Below are 13,631 nucleotides of genomic sequence, written 5' to 3' on the forward strand. Positions count from 1 at the left end.
CCGACACCTTTTCTGCAAACAAACTCAATGTCTCCGGTTTAGTTTTTACATAAGACTACTTGAGCAAGGTTCAAATATGACGAGTAACAATATAATGAACTCATTAATACGTTTGTAATAGACTCGTTTTTCAAGGTCGAACTCGGCCCCCCCCCTCCCCTCCCCCCCCCTCCCCCCCCCCCCAACTAGGCCCGCACCTTGAGCGTGTACGTCGCACTATAGAAACCACAAAAACAAATATTGCCACAGAGTACCATGCAAACAGCAATTATAAAACGATTATAATTCAATAAATAAATTGGGACACTTCTCTTATTTTTTTTATTTTTTTCTCTAGTGAATTCGAGAGGCTCAGTTGATGCAGGCAAAGTTGTCAAGACAATCCTAAAACAACCGCTATCTCCAAAGAAAAGCCACTGTGAGCGTCACACTAACTCTTTGAAGTCGAAGCATGATGAAGTAAATCCTCAGAACTTGGAACTCCATTTTTTTATTTTTATTTTTTCCAAGTGTCAAGCGTGTCAAAGGTAGCTTAGAAATTTAGCAAAGAGTAGAAATCCTTAAATAAGTGGTGAATATTCATTTTGAAACAGTTTGGCACCTTCGTATCAGTGTTCATTTAGTTGAATAAAAATCTTCGTCATAGTTTTCGTCGAATGTATATATATTTTTAAGTGTCAGTAACAAGGCTATGACGAATTAAAAAAAAAAAAAAAAAACACAAATTATATCAAATTTTAGTGAGGTTTTCATTTACTGATAAAAACAAAACTACAATTTCGTGAAATGGGACGAAATCCAATCATGTGATCATGTGATCTTACTTATTGATCACATCAAATGTGTCTTTGTGTATTAACAAACCAACAATAACATCATCCCATATCAGGGTAATCAATGGTAATCGAATACAGCTTTAAAAAAAAAAAAAAATTAACAAATGAACTAAAATAGTCCTGGTGACCAAAGTTTGACTAAAACTAAATCAAAATTTGCAGTCAGAGTTTTTTTAAAAAAGCAAAAAAAAGAAAAAAAAAAGCTGCAACGGATAAAATCTTAATGTCATTTATTTGACTCAAACTAGACTGTAACTAAAATAGTCCTAATGACTAAATGTGGACTAAAATTAAGTTGCATTTTAGTCAAAAGACTATGATGTTAACATTGCGTCATCGTCACAGGAAATGACACGCTACTTTAGAGCTTGATTATATTTCTGAAGGGATTAGAGATATTAATCAACATGTTGTAAGTACCACACAATTGTGTGCATATATTTATAAATTCATATATATATATATATACTTTATATAAGCGAAGGGTTGATGATTTGTTGTAATATTGCATTAAGATAATTCAGGTGGGAGTTTTCTCCTAACAGGCCAAACGTGTAGAGGTGCAGCCTCGTCCGTAAGACACCAAGCGCCCCCATTGATATGTTTTTCTGTATACCCTTTATTTTACTTCGTCTCCGATCTAACTTTACTTTTCTCTATTTACAGTCCAAAGAACTCTATAGATACCAGCAGCATTCACAACAAATGGTCTGACATTCAAGCAACACTGAAAACATTTAATATTGTTTATAATAAATAGCTCTAAAAACTAATAGTTTTGCTTCCCTATATTGTCGTGTATATAACGTGTTTGTGTATGTGTGTGTGTGTGTGTACTGTATGTACACGCACACACACACACACACAGAGTGCAAATGACAGAAAATGTCTTTCTCGAGCGCGAACAGAAACGGAAACATCTCAAAGTAAAGTGACGGCTGTCTTTTGATCAAAGTGAGACGATCCTGGGTTTTTTCCGAGACGTACGAAATCTACATATACAAAATAGATGTGTAAAAAAATAAGGTGATTACATGAGTCCGGATTTCCACTATTGCACAATTCATCCAAAATGCACTTCTTCATTTTTTGTTTGTTGGTGTTTAAAATCTAGATAACTTGCTAACTTTGTTCACAAATTGTCCCTCAAACCAATTCAGGAGGATATAAAATCTCACCTACTGCATAGAGTTCATTCTCACGGACTGTCCTTTGTCCTCCGTGTTTCATCTGATTACGAACCTATACCACCTGTGTCAAACTCACGGTCCGGGGGCCAAATCTGGCCCTTTGGAGCATCCAACTCGGCCCACAGGAGGAAGTACAAAATTATAGAGAAAATATGAATCATTGTGTAAATGAAACTCAACACTCCTGGAGCTTATATCGCATGATTGCAGCCATTTTTTAGTGTTAAAACTAAAAATTCTAACACAATACTTACATATTCCTCAAATTATTACATAATATTTCCCTTAATTAAATAGAAATTGGTCCCAAAATCTAGGAACTTTAAAGTGAAGATCCTGTTGTGGGACAGATATCAATCACGTATTGCTAGAATATTGTCAGTTTCTTACATATTTAGTATTTTATGTATAAGTAGAAGTGCAAACTAGGGCACAATAATGTTGAAATTAATTGTTTTCCCGCATAAAATCTGTGGCCCACTTGAGATCAAACTGCTCCGTATTTGGCCCCTGAACTAAAATGAGTTCGACACCCCTGCCCTATAACATTATGTAACCACTCCAGGATCAGAGCAGTCGGAGGAGACGAGCTTCACCTTTTCTTCAGCCAACTCTTACTACTCCTCAAATTCAGATTAAATAAAAATCTTTCTACTCTTTTCTTTTTGAAAAATACTTTGATATGGCACATTTATAATGAATCTACGTTTGGCAAAAACAATAATAAAGCTTTGTGTGATATGCAACTATGTCATCGATGCACGTATATTCTACCTTTAAACATAAATAAATATTTATCTTATAAGATGGAAAAATAACGTTTGGTAAGATATATTTTTTTCTTCCCCCCTGTCCTAATGAGCTCGATGAAATCATTCAAATCGGACTGTTTTGTTTTTACTTTTTTTTGCACAGTGGTGAACAGTGCAGGTGCAGTGCGTTGTCAAGGTTACAATGACGGTTACCATAGTGACAGGAGCCTATGCTATTTAAGTAAATAAATCCGATAAATAAATAAATAAATACATTTGTATGTATATATATATATAATATTTAAAAACAGCTATTTTGAGCTGTCCCTCGGAGCGAAGGATCGCCGTTTTCTCTCCACTAGAAGCTTTTTTTTTTTAAAGTATGTCACAAAAATACTACACTCATACTGAACAACGCGTCAGAGCTTGTACATTATATACAGTGAAATCCGCTCGGGGGGGTTGGGTGGGGGGGTTAGGGGTGCTGGCAATGATCGTCTGCTCGTTGAACACGTACGGGTCGGGGAGGGAGGGTAGTAGTTCGGGGGTCACCTCCCCTCATTCGGGTCACACCAGTTTTGCTCGGAAAACACACTATTCACAGTTTTAGTCACGCGTCAATCTACATACTAAGCTAGCCTTGTGTTTTTTTTGGCACTATCAGTGGCCACGGAGATGAAAAAGATGAACAGCCACTAAAATAAATGTTAAAAGGGGAAATAAGGGGGGGGGGGGGGACTGAGGAAACTGATGGCAATTAACACAAGAAACAATGTTAAAGATGAAAAACAATCCTGCATGTTTGACGGGCTCGCTACACCGGTGTGAGTTTCACAGTTCGTACTTGACCGTCGTCGCCTCGTGTCCCCCAGCTGCTGGTGCTGACTGTGGGGTAGCAGTGTCTTCTTCTCCCGTCAGGGTGGGGGTAAGGTGTGGGGGGGGGCTCCGCAGGCGGTGTCCGACTGTGAGGGGGCGACTAAACTGACTGAATCCTACGTGGAGCTCATTTCAGTCGGGCTCTCGTTCTTTGCGAGCAGAAGCCGGATCTGTGCCACACTCGTGGATCAAAGGGGAAAAAAAAAACATAAAAAAAGAACAAAGACAGACACCAACATGCACGTGAGCACACACCTCAGAGAAAAACACCCGCTCCCCAGCAAACATGGCCTCCTCCGCTTAACTTCAGCAGACGAAAAAACTAGCAAAGAGAGATAGTCTCGAAGGAATAAACCTAGAAAGCATGTGAATCTGAGAGACCTGGAGGACTGGTTGGTTTGGTGCAGAAATAAAAGAGAGAAGCATGAGGAGGCGCCGTGGCTGAGCGTGTGAAGGCTCATGGAGCAGGTGGGGGGGCGGTGATAGGTGGGAGGGGAAGGGAGTACGGTGGGGGGGGCTGCTTTTTCAGGAGTAAATGGTGATGACCTCGCGGCCGCCTCCGCGCACCAGGAGGACCCGGTTCAGACCTTCGGTGAGAACTTCAAGGAACTCCATGTCTGAGAGAAAGAAGTGTTAAAGAAAAAGTGGAAGCAAATACAATATTTCAACTAGGGGTGTGATGTGTCATGTATCGGACAATACGATACGATATATCCTGATACTAAACAATGCGTTATACATCACGATATTAGTAATTACAAATTTCACTAACTTTACTAATTTCATTTACTTATGATTGTATGTAACTTAGAAGGGTCATAAATAATAATAATAATAATAATAATAATAATAATAATAATGGCTTGGATTTATGTAAAGCTTTTTTCGAGGAGACTCAAAGAGCATACAGAGACCATTATTCTTTCACACCAGTCACTCTGGTGGTGGTAAGCTACATTGTAGCCACAGCTACACAGCTGCCCTGGGGCATACTGACAGAAACGTTGCTGCCCTTTCGCGCCTACGTCCCCTCTGACCACCACCAACATTCATGCACAATGAATGTGCCTTGCTCAAGGACACAACAACAATGATTTGGCTAGAGCGGGATTCAAACCTCCAACACTTCGATTATTGGACAACCCACTCTACCTCTGAGCCACGGTCGCCATTACAGTATGTAACATATTCAACCTCGAGGTGGCCATTTTGAAAATGGAATCAAAAAATAAAATGAGGTTGAAGAGCGGGAAAAACGCAACCCCGATATTTCAGGCTTATGTGACCCCTAAGCAAAAAAATGTATTTTGGCAAAAACTTTTAATTTTAGGCATATTTCTGACGTACCAAACCAGACTATATAAAAAGATACGATATACATCGCAATATATCGCAATGTCAATAATTAAAAATTTCACCTTTACAAGTACAAAATTATGTGAAATACAATTTATTAAATTTTTTTAATTTCACGCAAACGAGTAAATGCTAACTAGCTGTAAGTCAAGTACCAATATAAAAAACAAGTGGTATATTTATCAAACTGTATACATATATACAGTATATATATTTTAAAAGTTTAACTTTTGCTTCTACAACAGATTCTGTTACGTTCTCGATGTGGTTCACTGACACCTAGTGACCGGGCGTTTACGTGCTATGCATATGTTAGTAGAATTACATTTTGTTTTTTGTTGAAAAACATGATTAAAAAAAATTTATTGACATTTTTTTAATTGATATGATAATTGAGCGGTGAAATATCGGGATATATCGTCAAATTGATTTTTTTTCTTACACCCTTAATTTCAACCACTCCATCACAGCTCATCAGTAGGAGAGGAGACCCTCTCCTGGAGCACTGTGAACCCTCACCGCTCATCCTCAGGTGAACTAACTCAACATCTTGTTCCTGCTGAGCCCTGAATGCTCTGCACAGTTGGACACGCCTGGTTGATGCACTAAAGCCAGGGGGCGACTCAAACCGATCCAGGAACTCAATCAAACCTGCTCTCCTGTGGTTACAGCTGCTGATTGATCGATCAAGCAATGTAAACCCATAATGCTAAAGGTCTGGCACCTGATTCCATTTTTTTTATATATATAAATATATATCATTGCCTTTTGACAAACTCCACAGACAAGTGGTATTGGGTTGATTTTTTGCATTTCTGTTTCCGATTATTGTGTTTTTGGAGTCATTTATCAATCTTGCGTGGAAACAGGTGAAAATTTGAGTGCACATTTGGTCGTATGACAGGATTTTTAAAATATTCATAGCTGACCAATCCCAGCGTACAAATGGCTGGGTGTTGATGAATGTGGCGACTGAATTCGATCGTCATTAACATCCTGTTTCGAAGGCCCGCCCACTGAGGTCAAACAGGAAAAAAATAATTTCCAGGATGAAAATCGTCATTCTCACACCAGAGGTGGAGCAAAACAAATGTGTGTTTTCTGAACGTGTGAAAACTGGACTTAATGGAGCCTATTTAAACGCTCTGTGGAAGAGAATCAGCTACTGAACAGGTGAAGTCTGCCCCCCTGTGTGCGATGCGAACAACTACACAACAGAGATCCTAAAGAGACACACGGAAATATGCCGTTTATCGGCCTCAGTTGTCCGCACGCAACTAACATATTAAAAGAAATGAACAATCAAAACCCTCAAAAAATAAACTTAAAAATTACTCATTGTTCTCTTCTTTGTTTATGCATTCAGTCAATTTCACCTATAAATAATCACATTACGGATTAATTACTGTAGCACATTTGTAAAAGTTTAAAGTGACATTTTAAAGTTTACCAGCAGGGTTATCAGGTATTCCATGGAAGGGAAATAACGTGGGCTTTTCTTAAAATTAATTTTATTTTGTTTAATTAGTCTTAATAATCCATTTAGATCTGTTTTGAATGTGTGTCTGATGTGTCCAATGACAGCTAAAGCTTGTTTAATACTTTATTTCTAGTCTCAGTCAGATATTTCTGTGCTGCACCGCAAATCTACACATTCACGCTCGCGTTAGAATCGATAAATACTGGAGCTACAGACTCCTGTCATACGCACAGATCTGAATGTATGAACAGTTGATAAATGAGGGTCATTGTGTGTATTACTGGTGCCTTTTTGTGTAGTTTTGCTGTTGTTTGTGTATTTTTCTGTCATTATGTGTGTTTTTTTTTACAGAAATATTGTGTGTTTACTTTAGAAAACAGCTTTTCAGAACAAAAGCTCAACCATTGCGCTGTAGCTTTCGATGCAAACGCTCTGCCTCTGAAGGATACAGTTCTCGTCACCTGTCCGGTTCTTGGGGGGCCCCGGCATGTTGAGGAGGACGAGCTTGGCCTCTGAGGACTTTTTGATGATGACTTCATTCAGCCGCAGCGCCGTGTGCATGCGTCGCACGTTGGACTGGTTCCTACGGGGGTGGGGACAGAGGGACAAAAAGGCTGATTATCACTGATATCAGCGACACTGTGTGAGGGATGTTGTGACGTTTTGAAGGAACGGAGTTGACAGATGCTCATTCACACGGTTGTTGTGATCTTCATCTGCTCGTATGGCTCACTTGACCAGTATACCATGTAAATGAACTGAATGGATTTGTAGGGGCTTCAGTACTTACAGGTTCTCCCACTCACTGCAGCATGACAGGAAGAGAAAGACATCAGTGTAAGTACTAAGCTGCCAATGTTTTCCTAAACTTTACTGCTGAATCCAGGCCTAAAATCATCTTTCTATCACACATGTCAAACTTAGGGCCCGGGGGCCAAATCTGGTCCTTTGGAGCATCTAATTCGGCCCACAGGAGAAAGTAGGAATGACAGAGAAAACATGAATCATTGTGTAACTGAAACTCAACAGTATTTGTAGGGGCTCACAGTTTTCCCAGTGCTTATATCACATGATTACAGTCATGTTTAATGTTAAACTGTTGAAGAAACGCAAAATTCTTACAAATCCTTAAATTTTCCTCAAATAATTACATAATATTTCCTTTAATTAAATAGAAATTGGTCACAAAATCTAGGAAATTTGAAGTGAAGATCCTGCAGGGACTGATATCTGTCACTTATTGCTTGGATATGGTCAGTTTCTTACATATTTAGTATTTTATGTGCACACTGTGCACAATATTGTCGAAATGATTCCTTTTCCCCTGCATAAAATCTGTGGCCCACTTAAGATTACACTGCTCCGTATTTGGCCCCTGAACTAAAATAAGATTGACACCCCTGGTGATGAAGGTCATGAAGCACTCACGGTTTCATGCTGAAGATGTCTTTGATGCCCTCTTGTGTGGCGGCCCCTGGCGGCTTTGCTGGCTCGCCGTCACACTTCTCAGTCCAAGTCATCTGGACCTGCTCACCGGGGCTCTGGGCCGCCTCAGGGGGGGTCAGCAGGGTGGCCGGGGTAGCGGGGCTGGTCGGGGTGGTGTTGTCATGGATCAGCTGGACCTGATCAAGGGGGGACACAGGGGGAGAGGTCGACTTTGACCATGAGACGAGAGGAAAAGTGGACATGTACATTCCATGGAAGATTGAGTTGCGTTTGCGGTGGAAAAAGTAGGAATGCAGGCAGAGTGATTGAGAGGGAGAGGAAGGACACGTCAGGTCATTTCCTGTACAGCAGAAACACTGTTGGTCAGTAGTTTTAACTCTACATCATAATATAATGTTGAAAAAAAGAATTTAACAATGAGGATGTGAGGATTTACAAAGGTAACTCCCCCATCACAGATAAAGGGATAATTTTAACTCTTTTTTGAAAAATATATTGTCAGTTGTTATCACTATCAACACAATGATCCTCAAAGTGTGGGATGTGACTCCCCGATGAGTTGGTGGGTCATGATAGGTAATTTATAATATATAATATATATATAAAATACAGAAAAACTATTTCATAGTTTAGTGCTTTTTTGTTTGGATTCATACAAATACATTTAGTATATGTCCTGATAATTATTATGGTCATGCTTAATAATTCTATTTTATAAAATGCTGATATAGGAAAAGTTATTTAAGCTTAAAAAGGCTTTCCTTCTTCACATGAATGAAATCAAACCAAACCTAGGCTTGTAAAGGATGAGTTATAAAAATGCATCAGAATTATAAACTAACTCCTAATATTTATAATATTAGGAATGCCTAAAGAAAACATTTTTAAAAACCAAAACATTTTTTATAAATAATGATAAAATGAGGACAAGAGAATTTTAAAAAGGCAGCAATCTTGCAATGATGATTAAATGCTATCATGTTAGTTTCATATTTAAATTTAAGTCTATTACAGATATATTTCTAAAAACATTTCAACTTTTGTTAATCTTAATGTAAATATGTGTGAAGTCATGTCTCATATATCCGTACATCAAAAAAGAGATAAAAAAAGAGAGATAATCTAACTTTGTGACTTGTTGTCATTGAACAAACACACAGGGCTGGGCTACAGGCGGTCTTACCTCCTCCTCAGGCTTCTCCTCCTTGGTGGGGGGTGCGGGCGGGTCCTCGGTCACACTCAGCTGGGTGGTCACAGCGGCCGGGTTTTTACGGCGGATCGACCCACGGGATGAATCGGTGATGCTCTGGATCTGTGGATGACGCAAACCAGAGACAGGCACTGAAATTAAGACATGTGGGCCCACATGTCGCTTCTCTCGACGAGGACAGTCGCACTCTCTGTTTCTCCCTCCCTTCCTTTCTTATCTCTCCCAGCTGCTGCTTTGTCTGGTCTTGTGAGCCTAACAAGAGCCTCTCTCTGTAACTCATCCAAAACCGGAATAATGGAATTAATTAGTTGGTCTCTCAGTGCTATCGATCAGATTTTTTCGACGAAAAGAACCGGGGGTGGTGAACCCGCATGTCCAAGCGGGACGTTTGCGGCTGGATACACCCTTGACCCTTGGAACAAGTGGCGAGTTGTGTGTCTGTCCATCCTTTCCGTGGAAGATGTGGAAGTGGAAACTAGGCCACTCATTGGATTACAGCAGAGAGACCCAGGACAGAAGGCTATTGGAATTTGACATAGCCTGTATCAAATCACATTGCTTATCTCCCTTTCGGCTCCCCAGCCAGCCAAGGCTAAAGCCAAGGTTGTCTCAACTCTTATCACCAGGAAGTTTCTGCAGACGGCGGCTCTTACCCCCACTCCCTCCCCCCGCTCCTTCCCTACATTCCTCCTGGAACTGTTGTTGCTGAACTTTTCCACACGTCATCTGGTTGTCAGTAACGCAGCTACAGGTCTTCAACTTCAAATGCCTCGTTGGCCAACTTTCCCCACCTCCCACCCACAGCTGCATGGAGGCGTGGTTGCAGCGCCCATTGGCAGCACGCCCATGTCCCCAAACGGCTGGAATCCTGCTGTTCTTCCCACCTGACCCCCTCCCCCAGCCAACCTCCCACCCAACCCTTCCCACATGCCTTGTCTCGAGTTGTTTGACTGTGTCATGCTTACATTTATGTTTGCAGAGGCGGTTTTTTTTCCTGGTTTCACACTGTTTTCTCTGTTTAGGGAAATCAGTTTCAAACTGGCAGTTTTTTTTTCCCCCTCACCCCTCCTCTCCTCCTGTTGTTGATCCCTTTTTCACCTAAATATGTGGGCGCCGCAAAAGGCTGCCCCGGTGTGTTGATGTGTCTTCTTTCACTGCAACTACCAAGTCAAATTCCTCGTATTGTTCTAAACTGTACCTGGTCAATAAAGCTGATTCTTATTCTGATTCTGATTAAATTATCTGCTGTTCAGGAAAGTTTGCTTAAAACTGCTTAACCACAGAACTGACATTTAAACTGTACCTGTATTTCATCTAAAAGTTGTTCTCATCCACTACTGATGCTAGTGTGACACCAAAAACTCTGCTAAAATGACATTTCTGCTGTTTTCACACATTGAAACTTGTTTACAAAACAATGTCGGATGCTGATATTTCACGTAAACACCCGAAATTGGACAAACAACACGATAAAGAAAGAAACTGGCCACTGGGCGTCTTGTCTGGCAAAGAAACACAAGAAATCTGGCAACAATAAAGAAAAATACTTTTTAAAGAACGTTTTACACTTTGGATTTTTCTACAGGACTCCAAATTCCACAATGCAATGCGTAAAACTTCAAGTCATATGACCATTTGATAATAATAATAATAATAATAATAATAATAATAATAATAATAATAATAATAATAATAATAATATTAACAACTAGTTTGCGCAAATGCGATTCCAGGGCGAAACACCATTTTTGACCTTTGACCCAAGATGGCTGACTTCCTTTTTGGTTTTTGACAAGGATATAATTAACATTTTTGATCACCCTGAGGTTGTACGTATCGATCAAACCTGGCGGTGGTGTGGTTCCATCGCATTTTTTGCGTCTATAATGAGTGCTGTGCCCAGCCCAATCCAGCTCCTCCTCTTTTGTCTAATTAAACAGTGTCTTCGGTTGCCATCTAATGTCTGAGCTTCTGTTCCAGGGTGTCCTGCTGACCGCTCTTTCTGCTTATGCCTCTACATGTAGCTCATGGAAGAGCGAGGGGGAGTTCCCTTTGTTTCTGGCTTTCTACGCAGCTGCTGGAAGGGCAGAGAGGTTCCAGAACAGAGCCCTACCACCAAATCTAAACTGTTTGGATGAAATATAGGCTCATTCTTTAAAAAAAAATGAGTGGATGAGCTTTATTCATTGTTGTTTCTGCAGTGACCAACAATATATGAAAGTCAAACAATATCACTCATTATTTCTTTCTGCCATTCTTAACAGTAAACCAGCATCTCTGTGCAGTATCAGCGTGTTAGGAAACACAAGCATGGATGATCCAGTTCAACTGAGGACAATCTCTCGTCCTGAGGAGCTTCTGCGTCATGTTATATCATGTCAAAGCAGATTACGTTAGCAAGTCATGCCTGTCCTGTCAGGTTTCCTTAACGCTACTACGTGTGCACTTGGATGTTGGACATGGATAAAACCGTCTTACCTCTCGTTCGCGCTCGGTCTTGGTCAGGTTTATCTGCTTTAGCATCTGTGAGCGCTGCTCCATCACCAGGGTCTTCTCATAGGTATAGGCGGAGATATCGCTGTCGTGCTGAGAGAGAAACCAAATAGGCTTTCAGTTGTTCTTTACATTTCTCTGAACATTATTTGACCAGTATGATGTACAGGATATTACTGGGTTGGAAATAACTTGAAGATAAGATTCTCATAATTGTATGTATGTGTCAAACTCATGGCCCGGGGGCCAAATCCGGCTGTTTGGAACATTAAATTTGGCCCGCAGGAGAAAGAAGAAATGACAGAGCAAACACGAATCACTGTGTAAACGAAACAAAGCTTATAAATTCTATTTTTAATGTTAAACTGTTGAAAAAAGTCAAAATTTGTACAAAAATCATAAAATTTTCCTCAAAAAATACACAATGGGACTGGGATATTTACTATCAAACAACTACACAATATGTGCCACTTTTGGCTCTTTCTTCTCTATGGGATAGCACATGTGAGTGAGTTCTGTAGTGTGGCTTGTTATGGGGAAGGTCTGGGTTAGAATGCACTCAACAATACATCTAACTGTGCTGTTCATGCTGTTCTATGAAGTAGTGATAGCAGCGACTCCTAAAACAAGTATTTTAATACAAAATATGATGTGAAAAAATATATATACTTCTATCGATATAGGCGATATTGAAATTTTCTATATCGCCAAAATAGAAGACTCTATATATCTTCAATATCGATATATTGCCCAGCCCTAGCCATGATTAACCCTTGTGCACTCCTTTAAATTTACATACACTCGGACACCTTGTGTACCTAAACGGTCCGTCTCATAAAAGTGCAATAAAAATTTACTTTTTTTTACTTCCACCGCATCAGATATTTTTAACTACTTTAGACCTATACATAGATATAAAATGTATTATAGATTTCAAACTCTTTTTATGTTTCTATGGACTTTTTATTATGAGAACCTCTGATTTTTTCAGCAGGAAAAACACTAAATATGCAGTATTTCCAAAAATTATGGCCAAAGTGAAATATTTGTGATGGGAATATCACAGCCTTGACCATGTCATTAATTGATAGCAAAAGAAAAAATTACACTTGTACGCCTTGTATATTTTGCAAGATAAGAAATCCAGGCTTTCACTGAAATTTCTCTAAAATGGACATGCTGGTAGGGGGTCATTACACCTAAAACATATTTTCCCTTTATTTTGAAGGTAGAGGCTTAGATCTATTAGGTATTATTGGAAAAAGCATTATGCTATGTCATGATTACAGTAAATGAAAAATATGCAGTAACAATGGGAGTCAATGGGGATGCTTATCTCCATTTCTATAAACTTCCAATACACATGATTTTGGAATCAAGCAAATAAAAATGTAAAAACAATAGTGTTAAAGTTTCATACAGCTAACCTTTAAAATGGCTGGAATATTAAGAGGCAAACAAATAAATAAAATCACCCAAAATGTCACTTTTGGTCACAAAGATGCTCCGAGGGTTAAGGAGAATTTAACGCACCATTTCTACAACTTCCACCATGGCGTCGATGCGGAGATGATAGAGGAAAGTGGTCAGGTCCTTCTTCATTTGGATGCTGTTGTCGTCCATCTGAGCCACGGTGAAGATGCGCATCTTGCACTTCCTCCAGACCTTAGCATCAAAAAGACAACATTTAACACGTGCTTTGTGTGAGAAATGACTGAGAATGACGGAGTAAACCTAGTTCAGGCTGCTGTGTGACCAATAACACCAGTTATTGGTTGATGAATGTGGTACCTTGTGTTGGCGGAGGAGGAATGGCAGCAGCATCAGCATTCCTCCATCATGAACGATCCACCACACATCGATGTGACCTTCGGTGAAGCGTTCGCCGTTGGACGGGAAGGCAGCGATGTTCTTCGGGACAAGCAGAGCCAGGTCTGCTGCAGTCGTTTCTCTGACCAGTTCTGGACAACACGAAGGGAGGGATGAGAAAAG

At 39.9% G+C, this 13,631-nt stretch overlaps 1 protein-coding gene across 4 annotated transcripts in view; it reads right to left on the reverse strand.

Annotated features, from left to right (window-relative positions):
* Positions 1–1,586: 1,586 nt before the first annotated feature.
* slc12a5a (solute carrier family 12 member 5a) overlaps positions 1,587–13,631 on the reverse strand; it is a 201,340-nt gene continuing 189,295 nt past the window's right edge. For 2 of the 4 annotated variants that reach the window (XM_028445739.1, XM_028445743.1), the window contains exons 19-26: positions 13,431–13,600; positions 13,173–13,304; positions 11,625–11,732; positions 9,120–9,248; positions 7,919–8,145; positions 7,281–7,295; positions 6,940–7,073; positions 1,587–4,271 (exon numbers count right to left, since the gene is read on the reverse strand). In XM_028445739.1, the coding sequence (XP_028301540.1) occupies positions 4,180–4,271; positions 6,940–7,073; positions 7,281–7,295; positions 7,919–8,145; positions 9,120–9,248; positions 11,625–11,732; positions 13,173–13,304; positions 13,431–13,600 (1,007 nt within the window). In that variant the 3' untranslated portion in view covers positions 1,587–4,179. The remainder of the gene's footprint in view (positions 4,272–6,939; positions 7,074–7,280; positions 7,296–7,918; positions 8,146–9,119; positions 9,249–11,624; positions 11,733–13,172; positions 13,305–13,430; positions 13,601–13,631) is intronic. The other 2 variants (XM_028445742.1, XM_028445741.1) reach the window with 2 other exon arrangements.

The sequence above is a fragment of the Gouania willdenowi genome, chromosome 5 (genome assembly GCF_900634775.1).
Source record: "Gouania willdenowi chromosome 5, fGouWil2.1, whole genome shotgun sequence".
NCBI lineage: Eukaryota > Metazoa > Chordata > Actinopteri > Blenniiformes > Gobiesocidae > Gouania > Gouania willdenowi.